Source organism: Orcinus orca, chromosome 9, assembly GCF_937001465.1.
Source record: "Orcinus orca chromosome 9, mOrcOrc1.1, whole genome shotgun sequence".
Classification (NCBI taxonomy): domain Eukaryota; kingdom Metazoa; phylum Chordata; class Mammalia; order Artiodactyla; family Delphinidae; genus Orcinus; species Orcinus orca.
Window position 1 is genome coordinate 22,414,324 of NC_064567.1, and position 16,698 is coordinate 22,431,021.

Here is a 16,698-nt window from a genome sequence, read left to right on the forward strand (position 1 = left end):
ATGTTGATAGAATGGCCAGGGAAAAACCCAAGCTCATTCTTCAGTGTAATTGATGTCAATAGCATATGGCAAGAGCTAGCCAAGTCCATTTGAGTAAATAGAAACAAAACGAAAGAGCCATGGACAATAACAAAAATTAGAATGCTATTTTGAGCTATACCAGTGGCCTTTACAATTAGGTCAGACTGTCATCTAAATAGAATGGTTTTAGGTCATTCTTTTCCAAAGGAAACTAGACTAGATTACCTGTCTGAGTTCCTTCTAAATTTCCCAATCTGCCACCAGTTTTTAATTAAAAGATATTCTGATATTCAGTGCACCATATTCTTTTTACTTGTGCCAGTGATTAAAGGAAATGTTTTCACCTTTTTCATTGGCAGATTCACAGACTCTTCTGGCATAATACATTTTTTATTTCACTATGGCCAGAAATTACCTCACAGTATTTTTGGAATGGAGTTTTATAACATATGGTATGACTAACTGTAGAGTTTAGAATATTTACCATTTACTTTGTGTCTTCCTAGCTGGAAACATTGTACAATTACTCCCTCAGGAACTATTGTGAGTAACTTAACTGAGCCCTGCTTAGTCAGGAGTAGACCAGGATTGGGAGTAGAGAGGAGTGTGTCATGCATGAGAGGTTTGGGTCAGTCATTTAACAAAGACTACTTGAACCACTATATTTCCACAAATAGAATGAATTCTTAGACTGAGGAAGCAAATTCCATTAAGATCACCTATATACTTCTCTACTTTTGCAACCTTGGGTTTGAGTTTAGTTCCTGTTTCAGTTACATTCTAGTAGAAAAGTTTCCTAAAAAAATTTTTTTAGATAATGCTATGAGAATGTAAGCCATTGTTAAAAGCTCTCCTTTTACTGGAGTTCTGAAAATGAGATTTTTCAGGATAGATTTTTGAAAAGATTATGTCTAACAGCTGAGGCAGAACCTGCTTTCTCATAAAATGGATACATCTTGCATCATGTCTTCTAATCAGCTCCACAAATTTATCAGATACCAGCTGTGTGCAGGGCATTATTCTAGGTGCTAGGGATACAGAAGTGAACAAATTGCTCCCTTCACCCTTAAATCCTTTTGTGATGATGGGAGGGGGAGATAAAGCAAAATTTTAAATGTCTGATAGCTTTATGCAGAGAACTGATGTGATAGAATTGACATGATAGCTATCTTAGATTAGGTATTCAGGAAGGGCTTCTCTGACAAAGTAAATTTAAGCTAAGGTTTAAATGAAAAGGGGAAAAAAGCCAGCCCTGATCCTCTAAGGTCAGGGATTGAGAGCATTTTAGGCAGAAGAAATTGTGAAGACGAAGACCCCGAGGCAGGAGCTTTGCATGCTCAGGGAAGAGAGATGAGGCTGGGAGGCTGGGTTGAGAGTGTGAGATATGAGAAGCGGTCCAAGTGGTAGGCAGGGCGAGGTCCTGTAGAGCTTTGCTGGCCAGGTTAAATGGTTGAGTTATATTCTTAATGTAACGGAAAAAAATCATTGCAGCATTTTAAACAGGTTCAGTGATCACTCTGCTGTTGTGGGGAAAGAGTAGAGATACTGGTGGTTTGGATCAAGGTGCCAAGGTTGAAAACTCTGGTGTATTGGGTTGGCCAAAAAATTTGTTCGGTTTTAAGTAAAAATAAAAGACACATTTTTTATTTTCACCAATAATTTTATTGAACAATTATTCACTAACCAAATGAACTTTTTGGCCAACCCAATAGATACACATTACTTGAAGAAATCTATCTATATAGAGGAAAGCATACAAATGAGGCTGTTACCTAGAGGAAGATAAAAGGAAGGCTTTACTTTTTATTTCTTGAATAGGAGGTTTTGCTCCTTGCAGGGAGTTGTCTAGAAAAGAGGGAAAGCTTGGTGATGTTGGACGTCAGGAGGAGAATTAAAGGAGCAATGCCTTTGACACTGTAGCAAGGGACAAGATCAGAACACAAATAGAAGACTGGTGCTTGAGAAGACCATGAACATGAACATTTGAGCAAGCTGTTGAGGCAGGAAAAATTAGCATGTGGGCGGGTGGATTTTGTTGGGGATGATGAGGGATCCTGCCAATTGGCACCCATTTTCCAAAAAAAATGGGCAGGGCTATTAAGTCAAAGTGAGAAATGGAGGGGCAAAGGGAATGGGAGATTTGCAGAATAATGGTAAAATGTCCAAGTCATTGGAGAATGGGGGAGCAAGCTACTAGAGAAAGAAGAGGAAAATTATAGGGGATGTTGAATCCACAAAAGTTGTTATAGAGCATACTTTTTAAAATTGATACATTTGTTTACTTACATCTCTCCTCCCTGCCAACCCAATGGATATAAACTCCATGAAGGCAGTTCCTGGGTCTGTTTTACTAAAAATCCGTCTCCCCACCTCCAGGCTTTATACATTGCCTGTTCTGCAGAAGAATATCTGTTGAGTGAGTTAGTGAATAATGAGTGAATGCCTATTTAGAGACATCCTCAAGTCCAAGTAAGAATTGTGAATGATTGGTTTTCTCCAGTTGTAGATGGGTATTTTGGAGGGGAGAAGGCAGGGGATTTGCAGAGAATTGCCAGAGAGTGATGATGGTGATAGCTCTTAAACCTAGTTAGGGGAAGACGTGAAAATAAGAGGGTGGTAGGTAGGAATAAAGAGGGAGGGTGAGTGGATTAGAGTTCACAGGTGAAAGAATTGTTCATGGGGTGGGAAGCTCTTTGACAAGGATGGGAGACCGTAGTGCGAGAGGGGATGTCTGAATTTGTGATTTTGGAAGTGAAGCTATTTGTAGGGATGCCAGACTTCAAGGCATGTCCTGGGAGTGTGAATGAGATAGAACCGAGGAAAGATCATTAAGAAGAAGCTTAGAGAACTGAGAGGCCCCAGGGTGTGAGGAGGGTGGTCTGTGTAGGTAATAATGTCACTAAAAATGACAGGAGTTGGTGGGGGAGAGACTTGGCTTAGGTGCTGAAGTTCTCAATGATGGAAGAAGTCAGTAGTCAAATTGGCCCTGTCAATGAAAAACCTGTTGTTAGCAGTTTGTAATATCTAAATTTATTCAGCTTCATCTTGCTGTATAGCCAGAGTAAAAATAATAGTTGGCTTTGATTTCCCTTCCCCAGGCCACCTCTAAGGGGTAACCTTGCTTTTGCACGTGCTTGCTTCTGTGAGAAGGTTTGTGCATTTCCTTCTTGAAGCTGGCTTATGTCAGTTTTAATTCTGCCTTTGGCAATTCATTATTATATAATCTTTCCATTTGCTGTATAAAAGTTCCACCTAACTTGCTGTTTAGGTTAGTTCCTACTTGAACTTTAGTTCCTCTAGCTTTTGAGCTGGTTGGTTATTTTGACATCTTCTGGGCATAAAATTCATTTGCCTTTAGGATTGGTGTTATAATGAAAACATATATTCTTAGCTTCATTTTTCTTTAGTTAAACTGAAATTCTTTTAAAAACAAGAGTAATATCTTAGTTCCCTTGGAAAAGCTTGTTCACACAGTTCAAGATTTGTTCATATTCTTGGTGTTGGTGAAAACCATATTGCTAGAAGGAACTTTGGAGATTATATCATCCTGTTCCGTTATTTGAAGGATTGTAAAAATGAGACTCAGGAAGGCGGAGATATATTACTACTAATTAGTTGCAGAGTCTGCCTTCTAGCTTCCAGTCCAGTGTTTTTTCCATATGCCAAATACAATCAGAACAATCTTTTTAATAGTAAATATTAGAGTAACTGTATTTGCCATTTCCAGTGATAGGGTTATTAAAAAAAACCAATATCCCATAATCAAAATACCTTCTAATGCTCTTAACAATTGCTAAAGGATTAAGAGATGGATATGTAGGGGCAGATATTTTCATTTTTAGGATGAGAAAAGTGAGATGAAATTACTTGCCTGAGCTCATGAGTTACTGGTCACATGCTGTGCATATATTCCTTAAATCTTGGTGACAGTCCTGTGGTATGTGGATACCATTATTTAACCCAGCTTTATGAATAAGGAGACAGAAAGGCAAAGAGATACAGTAGGTCTAAGTGGAACTTAGGCAGTCTGACTGGAGCCTGATCTTTTAACCACGACTTTGTGTAGTAACAGTGGCAGAGACTTGAAATTAGGTCTCAAAATTTCAAGTCCAGTGTATTCTGTCCATACTCTGCTGCCTCTGACCATGAAAATAAATCCTGCCTGATTCAGACAGTGTGGTTATATGAATGACCAGGAGAGTGAAAGATAAACTGTGGAGATAGGAAATAGATTACAGTCTTCCAAAAATGGATGTGCAGGAGAGTAGATTTAAGGCTGCAGGCTTTGGTAATCTGCTAGGTTGGTAGAAGAGTTACGCTGTTGAAGGATAACACTTCACCTTTTCTTAGTTATAAATGAATAAATGAACTTTTCTTATCCATCCAGCCCATTCCTCAGACTCCATATTATCAGAGAGAAAGGAAGAAACAGAAAAGAGGACCCCTTGTTGAGTTTAGATCTCCTGAACACACACAGGATCAGTTCAGAAGTTCCCATGACACAGGGCAATGAGAGTGAGCTCCTTGCTTGGTTCCTCACCCAAGAAGAGACCGGCCCAGGTCCATCTCTCCTGAGTAGGAAAGGCTCAGCTCTCGGAAGAGACTTCTGCCTGGGTGCAGGCTGCCACGGGCTGGGCCTGGCTGTCTGAGGTAAGATGAAAATCTATCTGAGGGTGCACTAATGCACAAAGCTGGCAGTATAGCTGTCACCAGTGAAGCTGGCAGCATCCCCACCCCTTTTTTATCTGGAACACCCTAACTCTGATCACCTCCTGCATGCTTGGAATGGAGATCCAAGTTATTGCCCTTAAAAAATTTATAGTCTGAGATACTTCTAGGGGAGATAGGATTTAATCTTTAATAAATATATTTTAAATAATTATATCTACTTTAAAAATAGAGAATTAATCAGTTTCATTCTGAATGGTCTACTTTATGCTGGTATTTGTCCTGAAGATAGACTATCAGAGTAATTAAATATATTTATTTACTGTTTTCTCACAGGAATTCATAAGCTTATAATTAAATCATATCAGCCACAGCTGCCTCAACCATCTGCAGTCCAGGTTCATTTTATCTCTGGGATAAAGTTTTCAGTTTTGCCTTTTGTGCTTTTCACCCTATTACCTTAGGGTGGATTTACCTTGTTTCATGAGTCACCTTGTTTGACCTCATTTCTTCAAGATTATTCTGGATGAAATTTCTGGATAGATGACTGGCCCTTAGGTATTTCATTGTATCCACAAATTTGATCACTAAAAATATCCCCACTTGTAAACAGAACAAAGACGGAAGTATAATTAATTTTTGCCTTTTTCATGTACATATTGACCCCAATATCAGTTATTCGAAAGTGTACAACTTTGTATAGATCCCCTCCTGGGATTGGACACAGAAACAGTCTGAAATAAAAAACAGTTTTCAGCATGACTCGGCACAGCGTTATTTACTGTCTCTCTTTATTAGCCTATGGGTCAAGAGATTTGTTATTCTAGAGCAATTGAGTATTGGAGTGGAACAAGCAAAAGCATGGCATATTTTTCTATTTTAATAATCTGTGCTTTTGTTTTCTAAGATGTAGTTTTTCATCAACTAAGCATGGTTTGGATTCCTCCTCCAGAATTATAAATCTCCTGATTCCCTTCTGATAAAAGACAGAGGACAGAGGTGGTAAGATTTTTAGCTAAACCTTTGTACCTGTTGTCCCCCTTTTTTATAAATGCTTGATCCATGCCAGAGAATAATTGTCCAAAAAATTTAAACAAAGGAGTTCTGAATTTTATCTGATCAAATCACTGAAATGTTATCATTAGAAAATGTCTGGTAGTGAATAAAATCTTAAATCATATGGATTAAATGTGACTTGCTGCTTCCACTTATCATGTTTCCATAAAAGCAGTTTTCAAAATATGTTCTCTTAAAATATCTTCAAAATAGTTCCTGGTCAAATGGAAGCAAGTGTTGGGAAAATTCTCTTGTTGCAGACAAATTCATTAATGTGGTGATAGCATTGCCAAAAGGAAGGAAAACATGCCAGGGCAAACACACTCAGTCCTGAGAATGTTCCTTCTCTGAATTCCTAGCCTGTTCTTTCTCTCCTCCCCTCCTTGTGCAGAAGTTCCATTGTTGCCATCATTATCCAAAATGTAAATAGCTTTGCCAGAAATGCTGCCCACAGCTTGTCCAAGGACAAATTTAAAGGAGATATATATATATATACACATATACAGATAAATCTACCCCTTTCCATTTATTTGCGTTGGGTATTTTTCTAACAATAGAAAAAGCCTGGTATAGGAAGAGATGATTGTAGTGTGGAAATTGTTTTTTAGTAGAAATGGTCTGGTTGTGCTTGTTGCTCAATGGCAAGTTTATAAACTCCATTTCTGCCTACTTTGGAATAGTCAGTGGATTTTGTGTCTCTTTGTGGTATTTTAGCATGTTAGTAACTTTGTATTATATTCTCCAGAATACTTATGTACCTAAAAATGTGCCTCACAGAATTAATTTCCTTTATGGACTTAACCATTGGCCATTTCCCCTTAAGTCCTCTGTTCTCAGAGGTCTGGCCATTGTTATTAAATCCCAGATTTTAGAGCTGATGGTCCTTTTACAAACAGAATAAGAGTGGAGGTTTTGGAGGTCATGTAGCCCAGCTGTTTCTCTTTGCAGGTAAAGAAGCAGACCCACAGAAGTATAGTGACCTGATCAAGGCCTGCAGTTAATAGCAGAGTTGGGACTAGAAGCCAAATCCCTATTAGTACTTTTCTCTTTCCAGTCCGATTCTGCTCTCCACCTCAGAGCTCAGATGGGGTTTTATATTTATCAGGGGCACTGGGGACTGGGCTCCAACCCATTTATTACTAAAGAATATGTTTACTAAGCCCTTTTTGGCCCTCTTTCTTATATAGTCTTGGACTCAACCAAGCCAAAATCTAGATTAAATTGAAAACAGTGTGGAAACTATATTGATTCCAAATGTAATCTCCAGACCTTGTACAAGGAGAGAGGCAGGAACCTTAATCTTTCAGAGACAGTTTTGATAAACATTTAAAGCTTTTTTCACCATAGCTATTTCCTTGACTTGGACCTTTGAGGTTCCCTGTGACATCAAATTATTGAAGCTTCATTCTTTTATTTTTTTAATTTTTTGTTGAAGTATAGTTGATTTACAGTGTTGTGTTAATTTCTGCTCTACAGCAAAGTGATTGAGTTATACGTATATACATTCTTTTTTCATATTCTTTTCCATTATGGTTTATCATAGGATATTGACTATAGTTCCCTGTGCTATACAGTAGGACCATGTTGTTTATCCATCCTGTATGTAATAGCTTACATCTGCTCACCCCAACCTCCCACTCCATCCCTCCCCCAACCCCCTCGGCAGCCACCAGCTTGTTCTCTACATCCATGATTCTGTTTCTGCTTGGTAGATGGGTTCATTTGTATTGTATTCTTTCTTTCAGACTTACTTCACTTAGTATGATAATCTCTAGTTGCATTCACATTGATGCAAATGGCATTATTTTGTTCTTTTTTATGGCTGACTAGTAGTCTATTGTATATATGTACTACATCTTTATTCATTCATCTGTCGGTGGACATTTAGGTTGTTGCCATGTCTTGTGAATAGTGCTGCTGTGAACATAAGGGTGCATGTATCTTTTTGAATTATAGTTTTGTCTGGGTGTATGCTCAGGAGTGGGATTGCTGGATCATATGATGATTCTCTTTTTAGTTTTCTGAAGCTTCATTCCTTCTAACCCATTTCCATTGCTGTGATCCTACTTCTGGTATGGGGTGGGGCTGGTTTAAAAAGGATAACGGAGAAAATATCCCCACCACTAAGAACTAAGCACTGTTGATATTTGTACATATTTGTTACCAGTTTTTTATCTATGTGCACACTTTTTAAAATACCAGGGCAAATAATATACAAGCACATATATCTTTTTAGTATGTGAGCTGCCGAAGCAAGAGCTAGCTCTTTTTTAAAGGAATATAGTTTTACAGATAAATTCATCTTTAATCACCATTCCTCATTCTGTTACCTATTCCCACCATGACCTTGGCCCTGCACCCTCACTAAAATACTCTTATAAATTTGATATATGTTGGTCCAATACAGTTTTCTGTACTCGTTACCATAGAGAATATGTAGTGTTGCTTTGTTTTAGTTTATGTAAATGGTATCATGCTGTAAATATATCATCCTGCAACTTTTTTGTTTCCCCTCAGCTTTGGCTCTATACATACTGACCTAGTTCACTACCTTGGCTGTATAGGACTCCCAGTATAAGGATGTACTACAGTCTCTCCCATCCCTTGTTGATGGGGTTGAACTTGGTTCTTGGCTTTTATAAACACTGCTGCAACAGATATCCTCGTAGGCCTTCTTGGACACATGTATTAGTGTTTTTCTGAGGTTCGATAGAATTTTTATTCTGCTTTTTTTCTCTTAACATTAAGGCATGAACATTTCAATTGGCTTAGTATAATCGCCTCATAAACACATACCTTGTACATCTAGACTTTGAAACATCTTGAATGAAAAATGAATGTGAAATGGTAATTGGACACAAATCTTTTTGCATCAGAGTCATTTAAACATTGCATGGGCTCTCTTGATAGTAGTAAATAAAACATTAAGCTATTTCAACACAAAAGATTAAAAAACAAAAATTGGAAGCATGATTAGTACTTGGAGTGGCTAGAGCACGTGAGGATTGGAATGTCTGGGATTTCATATAGTCTCATCCCCGTTTTCTAAGTCTAGAGAAGTTTCTTAGCTTTTCGGAGATGACCTCTGTCACACCTCATCCTTGAGGATCTTCCTTTGATGCCACTTGTCTGCATCTTTCCTGACATCTTCCTCTCCTTATACATGCTTCCCCTGTCACCTCTTTTTTTTTTTTAAAGGGCTTCAAATGCTTGGCTTTTTATTTTTTTTATTTTTATTTATTTTTTTGGCTGTGTTGGGTCTTCATTTCTGTGCAAGGGCTTTCTCTCGTTGTGGCAAGCGGGGGCCACTCTTCATCGTGATGCGCAGGCCTCTCACTATTGCGGCCTCTCTTCTTGTGGAGCACACGCTCCAGACGCGCAGGCTCAGTAGTTGTGGCTCACGGGCCTAGTTGCTCCGCAGCATGTGGGATCTTCCCAGACCAGGGCTCAAACCCTTGTCCCCTTCATTAGCAGGCAGATTCTCAACCACTGCGCCACCAGGGAAGCCCCCTGTTGCCTCTTTTTGCACACTGCATTATTTCTTTGTGTGTCTTGTCCCATTGCTCCAGCGACCTCCTCGAGAATAGAGTACTGTCTTTATTTGGTTTTGTACCCTAAATAAGCACAGTGCCTGACACATAGATGTTGACCAGATATATTTTGAATGAATGAAAGAGAACATGTAAGGTGGGGGTGGGGTGAGGGAGGGTGGGATTGGGACGTGGTGATAGCCACTTAATAAGGAACTTCAATTTATTGAAAGGAGGGTACGGAATAAGGAAGTCTAAAAAGGAAGTAAGGGGACTTCCCTGGCGGTCCAGTGCTTAAGACTCCGTGCTTGCATCGCAGGGGGCACGGGTTCAGTCCCTAGTCAGGGAACTAAGATCCCGCATGCCGTGTGGCACGGCCAAAAAATAAATAAATAAAATTAAATTTAAAAAAGGAAGTAAGGCGATAAGGATGACAAAATGAGGGCTTTGACAGTGGATCTCTGCTTTAGAATACTGTCATTTGCTTGTATACAAACTGATTAACTCACTGGTTTTGAGTTAGAAAATAATTTCTTTTTGGAATTTAAATATCAATATATTTGTTTAAAAGTCTATACATACTTGTTTTTCTAGGAATAAATAAAAAAATTTGAATCCCTGACAGATAACAGCCATCTTACAGAATTTTTTTAAACACCTTGCCTAATTTCTTGGTTGCCCCAATTTTAATCAAAACTGGGTTTCCTGGAATGAGTAGACTAAAGTTAAAGGAAATACTTTGGTCACTGTTCTTATGAAATCCTTTGCGGTTTGGAAGCAGTACTCCTTTAGCATTTCAGCAGCTTCATTCATGTTCCGCACACGGTGTAGCACAATGATACGAGTAACAGCTTCGGAAGGAGAAGTTCAAATGCAGAACCTCCACATTTAGTGATTGAACAATAAAACTTTGGGGAGGAAAGTCAGAGTAGCTTTCTTAACTTTTATCATGGCACTAGTTATAAACCATTTAGTACTATAAATTTTCTTGGCAAGTACCTTCATAGCTCAGAAAATAATTTCTTGTAATGATTATTTTGTATTAGAAGCTGCATTGCTCTCAGAGTTTGCTCATTTGATTAGTAGAACTCTGATGTATTTTAAGTAATTGACACATTCAGGAGAATATAGTCTTACCAGTAACCAAAGATCTAAGGTTGAAAGTAATGAGTTATCCTAATACTGAAATTGTTTCCGTACTGAAATACTTTTAAACTAATTGTTCTCTGGATACTTTTTGCTGCTAATTAACATCTCTTTTTACAGGATTCATGAATAAAATTTTCCATCCCAACATTGATGAAGCGTAAGTAACTGTTTAAAAATGTTTAAATCTTAGCAGCAGCTGCTCTTGGTTAGAGTTCATCTCTCTGTTATTAAAAAAACCTCAATTATCTTTTTGGATTTTAACAACAGATCGGACTGTAAGAATGGTCACTTCCATTATAGAATCCAGGACTACGATATTCCACCTTAGTTCAGGGTCCACTATTGGACTGCTTGGTTTTTTCCACTGTCATGAATGGGTCTTTCATTTCCCTTGATATCTAGCTAACATTTGTAATATTCCATATCTCTGTTCTCTTTGTATAGACACTGTCCAGAGATCTGTCTTCAGTGTACAGATTATATTATTTTCAGCCCTTAAAGTATTTCTCAGTCCTTGAGAGTAAAGCAGTTAATGAATCTTAATTATCCCTTTCTTTCCTTCTAATATTTTATTAGTGATATTTTAAAATGTGATATCAGTGCCTCCTATTTTATACTTCCAGTGCTATTTAGAATACTATTTGTCCTGCAGTTTTTCCTTGTCATGGCACTAAATTTTGATATTACACACACGCACACACGTGCATACATATGAAGTATTCTGAACTCTGAGAGGTTGTATGTATATATATACATCATGCCCCATGGTCCTTTAATACTTTCATGTATCAGTCATCTTAACAAGGATGTTCTCTTATGTAACTGCAGTATAGTTGTCAGATTCAGGAATTACATATTAATGCAGTACTTTTTCATCTACTGCCATATTCTGGTAATGGACTTTTTAGCACTTTTTTTTTTCATTCATTAAAGGATCCAGTCCAGTATCATCTACTGCATTTAGTTGTCATGTTTCTTTAAACTACTTCAATCTGAAACCATTCCTCAGCTTTTTATAAAATTGACATTTTTAAGGAATAAAGACCAGTTATTTCATACTGTCCCTTAGTTTGGGTTTGTCTGATTTTTCCTTATAATTAGGTTCAGAGTATGCTCTTAAGGCCAGAAAACCAAAAAGTGAGATTGTGTCCTCCTCAGGGTATCCTTTTTGGAGGCACACAAGTTTGTCTGCCCTGATAACCAATGGTAATTCTCATCACATGGTTAAGGTGTTGTCTGGTTTCTCCATTGTATAGTTACTGGTTTTCCCTTTGAATCTGTAAGTAGACACAAGACTTTGTGTATATTCTGCTCCTCATCATGTTTTCCCCAATTGGGATTCTTTGGTTTTTTTTTTTAATCTATTAAAAATATTTTTCCTGATGATTAAACTAGTTGCCAAATACATGCAGCTAACTTTGTAATTTTTTTAAAAATGCCATTCTTTCCATCTGTTTCAGGTCAGGAACTGTGTGTCTAGATGTAATTAATCAAACTTGGACAGCTCTGTATGGTGAGTTTGGCCATGGAATATTTTTTAGAGATGTTGAGACACTGCCTAAAAAAATGTTGTTTGGATTTTCTTCTCTGGTTTAAAATGTTTTGTTGGGAATGGGAAAGGATTTTGAAAGCCGGTGGGAAAGTTTAATCAGTGAAAAAAACGTTTTCTCATGAGTACAGACTTTGGTTTAGCAGTGGAAGTTTGAAATTATCTTGTAAGATTCTGAAATTAATGTACAGTGTTACACATATGCAGACACACAAATACATACGCAGACATTTTATATATGTGTTATTCTGAAGCACATTGTATACATGTTTATCTGTAATGCCTTTTAGTTTTGGAAAAACTCTTAGGAATGTCCCTTTGAAATGAGATGGTGTATTAAGAGGTTTGGGGGATCATCATCTGTTTCAAAGGTGAAAACTTTGTTATGAAGCAAAGAATAATTTAGCCTTACCTTCAGTGCTGAAATTGACATATGAACTCTTACAGTGAATCAGCATGTAAATTGAGATCACAGAGAGAGAGAAGCCTTATCAGGCCTTGTAACTTGCTTGGGGAGCTAAAAGTATTTTTAAATATATTTAAAGTTTATTAGGGATACAACAAATCAATCTGTTCTCCCCACATGTCCAAGTTCTCAGGCTTCACAGACTCTCCCTCTTCTCGTGCACCCACCTCGTGAAGCTTCCCCTGATGCTCCAGCTGGAAGTAATCTCTGGACATGCCTAAATTTTATAGCTCTTTTTTTGTGGCCTGCTTTTACTTTCTACCTTGTGTGTGTTGTCTGTGCCTACATTTTCTGTGCTACTGGATTATTTCCTGCCCTAAGGGCTGTCAGGGTGCTGGTCTGATTTGTGTTTAAGTCCTGACACTCCTAGCACGGTGCCTCGCACCAATGTGTTTGTAAGAATGAGTGGTACAGACAACAAACACTTGCTGAGAGGTGCAGAGCAGGAAAGATCACTTCAGGCTGGGGTTACCTAGAGACGGCCTCCCCTTGTTGGAGAGTTGTGAGACCTTTTAGCGGTCTTAAGGTACATAAGACCCCTTATTCCAGCCACCATCTGCAAGTCACCTTGTTTGTACTAGGATGGTGATAAGAATCACAGAGGTTGGTCACCAGCAGCACACAGTTAATCCTTTTTTTTTTTTTTCCTCCTCCTAATTCCTTCAAGAGTTATTTCCTCTGCCTGGAGTTATCCTCCCTGATCTTTGTGTAGCTGGCACCTTCTTTTATCATCTCAAACATGCTTCCTTAGAGAAGCCTCATTTCCTGGCCACTTGATCTGAAATAACGCCCCTCCATAGCACAGCACCCTCTTTAAAAACCTTAAAATTTATTTATTGTTTATCTTGTCCTGTCAGGTTGTAAGCTCCACAAGATCAGGGACTTTGTCTCATGTGTGCGCATGCGTGCATGTGTGCGTGTACATATGTACAAGTGCCTAAAGCAGTAGCCCATGTACAATGAGGGTTCACATATTTGTTGAATTAATAAGTGAATTAATCATGCCCAGTACTGTTTAACATGAGAGTTTCAGGGAAACAGCAGCTTATAAGGAGATGAGGCAACAAGAAAGGACATATACACTGAGGTTGGTTAAAGGGATTCCTTTTAAGATGGTTTTTCGGTAAAAATGTCTTGTGGCAGGTTGCCTGGAATATCTGATGTAATAATGTATTTTCTTAAACTGCATGCACATTGTAGAAATATACATAACTAAATGCTGCAAGCTGGTTCCAATGACAATAAAGTAAATTGGACTTTAGTTTAACTAATTCTTTTACTACTGACCAGAAGAGCTTTGTGGAAGAGGTTTGCTGATTGTCAAGTACCTCACATCTCAGAACAGATTTTTTTTAAATAACAGTTTTATTGAATTATAACTCACGTACATAAAATACACCCATTTAAAGAGTGTAATTTGATGATAGTTTTTAGTATATTCACAGTTATTTACAACCATTCCCACATTTTTATCATAGAATATTTTTATCACCTCAAAAGGAAACCCTGTACCCTTTAGCTATCATCCCCTCATTTCCCAGCCCCATCCCCCAGCCCTAGGCAATAACCAACCTTCTTGTTGTTTGTATAGATTTGCCTATTCTGAACATTCCTTGTAAATGGAATTATACGATATGTGGTGTTTTGTAACTAACTTTTTTACTTCATATAATGTTTTCAAGATTCATCTATGTTGTAGCATGGATCAGTACTTCATTCCTTTTTATGGCCAAATAATACTCTAGTCTACAGATATCATTTTTATTTGTCAGATGATAGACATTTGGGTTGTTTACACCTTTTAGCTATTATGAATAATGCCTCTATAAATATTTGTGCACAGGTTTCTCTGTGGACATATGTTTTCATTTCTCTTGGGTATGTACCTGGGGGTAGAATTGCTCGGAGATATGGTGACTTTGTTTAACCATTTGAGGAACTATTTTCCCAGGTGGTACCATGTTAACATTCCTGCCAGCAGGTGTATGAGGTTCAGAATAGACTTTCAAGCAACAGGCCAACGTGACTAAGGTTTCATCACATCTATAAAATGTTAGAATATGTTCTTGTATTACCTTGCAAAGCATTTAGTAAGTAACAAGAATTAAACCACATTGATGAAAGTGAATTTTGATTTCTGTATTACATGTGTACAAGTTACCACTAAGTGTTCCATAATACAAGAACATGAACACACTAACAGGTAAGTGTAGGAAAGCAGGAAGAAAATATTTTTATAGTATAGTCAAAATTATACTCAGCATGGGAAAACTGTTTTGACATTTTTCTCAAGTCCAAACTGTTCCTCAAGAAAATTCAACATTTCTTTCATGGAAAGATTTAGGAGCAGGTAAATACAATCTATATGAAAGTACTGGTAGAAAGGGTTGGTTTAGATGACCTTGAAGTTTCTTTTAGACTTATCTGATCTTGAGATCTAAACTGAATTTTTATTACAAGCTGCTAAACCCTCCGGCATTGAAGGTTAGTTTCGTCATTGGTGAATTTTGAATCACTCAATTTCCTGCTGTGATTCTTGAATTTTAGTTCAAAGGACAATAACAAATCTAACTTAATACGAAACAACTAATAGGAGAAAGTTGGCAAGTTAACACAGATATTCAACTGAAAAGCAAAAGGCTTAGCTTGGTAACCAAAACTTGTTTCAACTCTACTATATAATATGGTAAGGAGCAGGGAGTTACTTGTGAAATTTCCTGCAATTAGCTTTGCCCCAGGGCATGCATGTACTGTGCAATAGATATACATATTTTTATTATAACAGCAATTCCCAGATGAAATTCAGATTTATACTCATCATAACCTGATAATAAACAATGTTTATGTTTATTCCTCCACCACCCCTCACCAACTCCACAAAAGAAAATTGATTTCTGGCAGCCCATTTGACTCCTTGCCTCTGTTCTCCTCCTGTTTTCCTTTGCCAAGTGTACATGCAGTTTGTTCATTCAGAAGCTCAAAATTGGTATAATTGTAGTTTAATCACCCAGTAATTTAAAATTTTATATTTAATCTTGAAAGAGAGCATATTATAGTGGTTAATTTTGTAAAGAAGCTTGTCATCAATATGAAGCTATCTATTGAGTTTGAAGTTACTATTGTTACTCTTTGTGACATTAAAAGGAAAGTAGCAGATGCCATCACAGAATTGATTCATTTTGGCTTCCTGTATGATGGCATCTTTTTTTTTTTTTTTTTACATCCCTTCGTGCTCTTCCAGACAGGAATGATAAAAGCTCTGGAAAACTTAAAATTCAGCCAAGGGGATCTGGATTTCAATTTCAAAAACAACTGTAATTTTAAAGACTGATGAAAGGAAAGTTCATTAAGCCATAGGTAGCTTGTTTTCTGTTTTCCTTTTTACTCAAATATATTTTATCCATAGTTGTGTTTTCACCCCACACTCCTGGAAGCTCAGGTACCTTCACTGCAGTACAGCTTCAGTTTCCCTCCCGCCATTCTGAGCCATGCATACTTGACCCTCGTAAATTGTGTTTCTCTCTCTGACTTTCGTTTTACTCATTTCTCGACTGACTTGGTAAATTACTTATTTGTGGACTAAGTTGTGGACAAGTAATGTAGAAGACAATTTTCATATAAAATTGGGCAGTTTATAATTTTATTCTCACCTTTAGGGTTGCTAGCCAATGGACTGGATAGTCCTCTTATTTTGCTGGTGAGAAAAATCAACATTTGGGAAATTATTTCCCCTAGAGTCATTTGGGGGGCGGTCAGTAACAGACAAATGAGTTTGACTACAACAAAAGGAATGCTTCAGGAACTTTGGGATTAGAATTAGGAGAAACAGTGCTGCTTTTTACTAGGCATTTAGAAAAATTTTAAATCATAAATTTACTTAATAGTACTATGCTGTAACCTAATGATTTTAAGCGGCTAAATGAATTTAAGCCTTTTCATGTTGGAAGTACATTGTTATTACATACCTCTTTTCAGTCAGGTAGCCTGTGAATCTTTCCAAACAACTCAAATTTTGGCTGAGGGTAACTTTATCTTAAAATAATGCTTTATGCTGCATGAGTGTTTGCTAGCTATGTTTCTAGACATTTTAGTATAGTTGCAGAGATAAGAGATACATTTATCTATCTGCATGGATGATTGAGTGGCCAGCAACCACTGTTTCAACAGGCTTGAGAACTCAGTATTGATCCATCCATGCTGGAATCACAAACATCATCCTGCTTTTGGAACAGCTGGATGTCATTATGAGTCTCCTAGAC

At 37.5% G+C, this 16,698-nt stretch overlaps 1 protein-coding gene across 3 annotated transcripts in view; it reads left to right on the forward strand.

Annotated features, from left to right (window-relative positions):
- UBE2H (ubiquitin conjugating enzyme E2 H) overlaps positions 1-16,698 on the forward strand; it is a 101,147-nt gene that overhangs the window by 64,012 nt on the left and 20,437 nt on the right. For all 3 annotated transcript variants that reach the window (XM_033432469.2, XM_004272203.4, XM_049714513.1), the window contains exons 4-5: positions 10,542-10,581; positions 11,885-11,937. In XM_033432469.2, the coding sequence (XP_033288360.1) occupies positions 10,542-10,581; positions 11,885-11,937 (93 nt within the window). The remainder of the gene's footprint in view (positions 1-10,541; positions 10,582-11,884; positions 11,938-16,698) is intronic.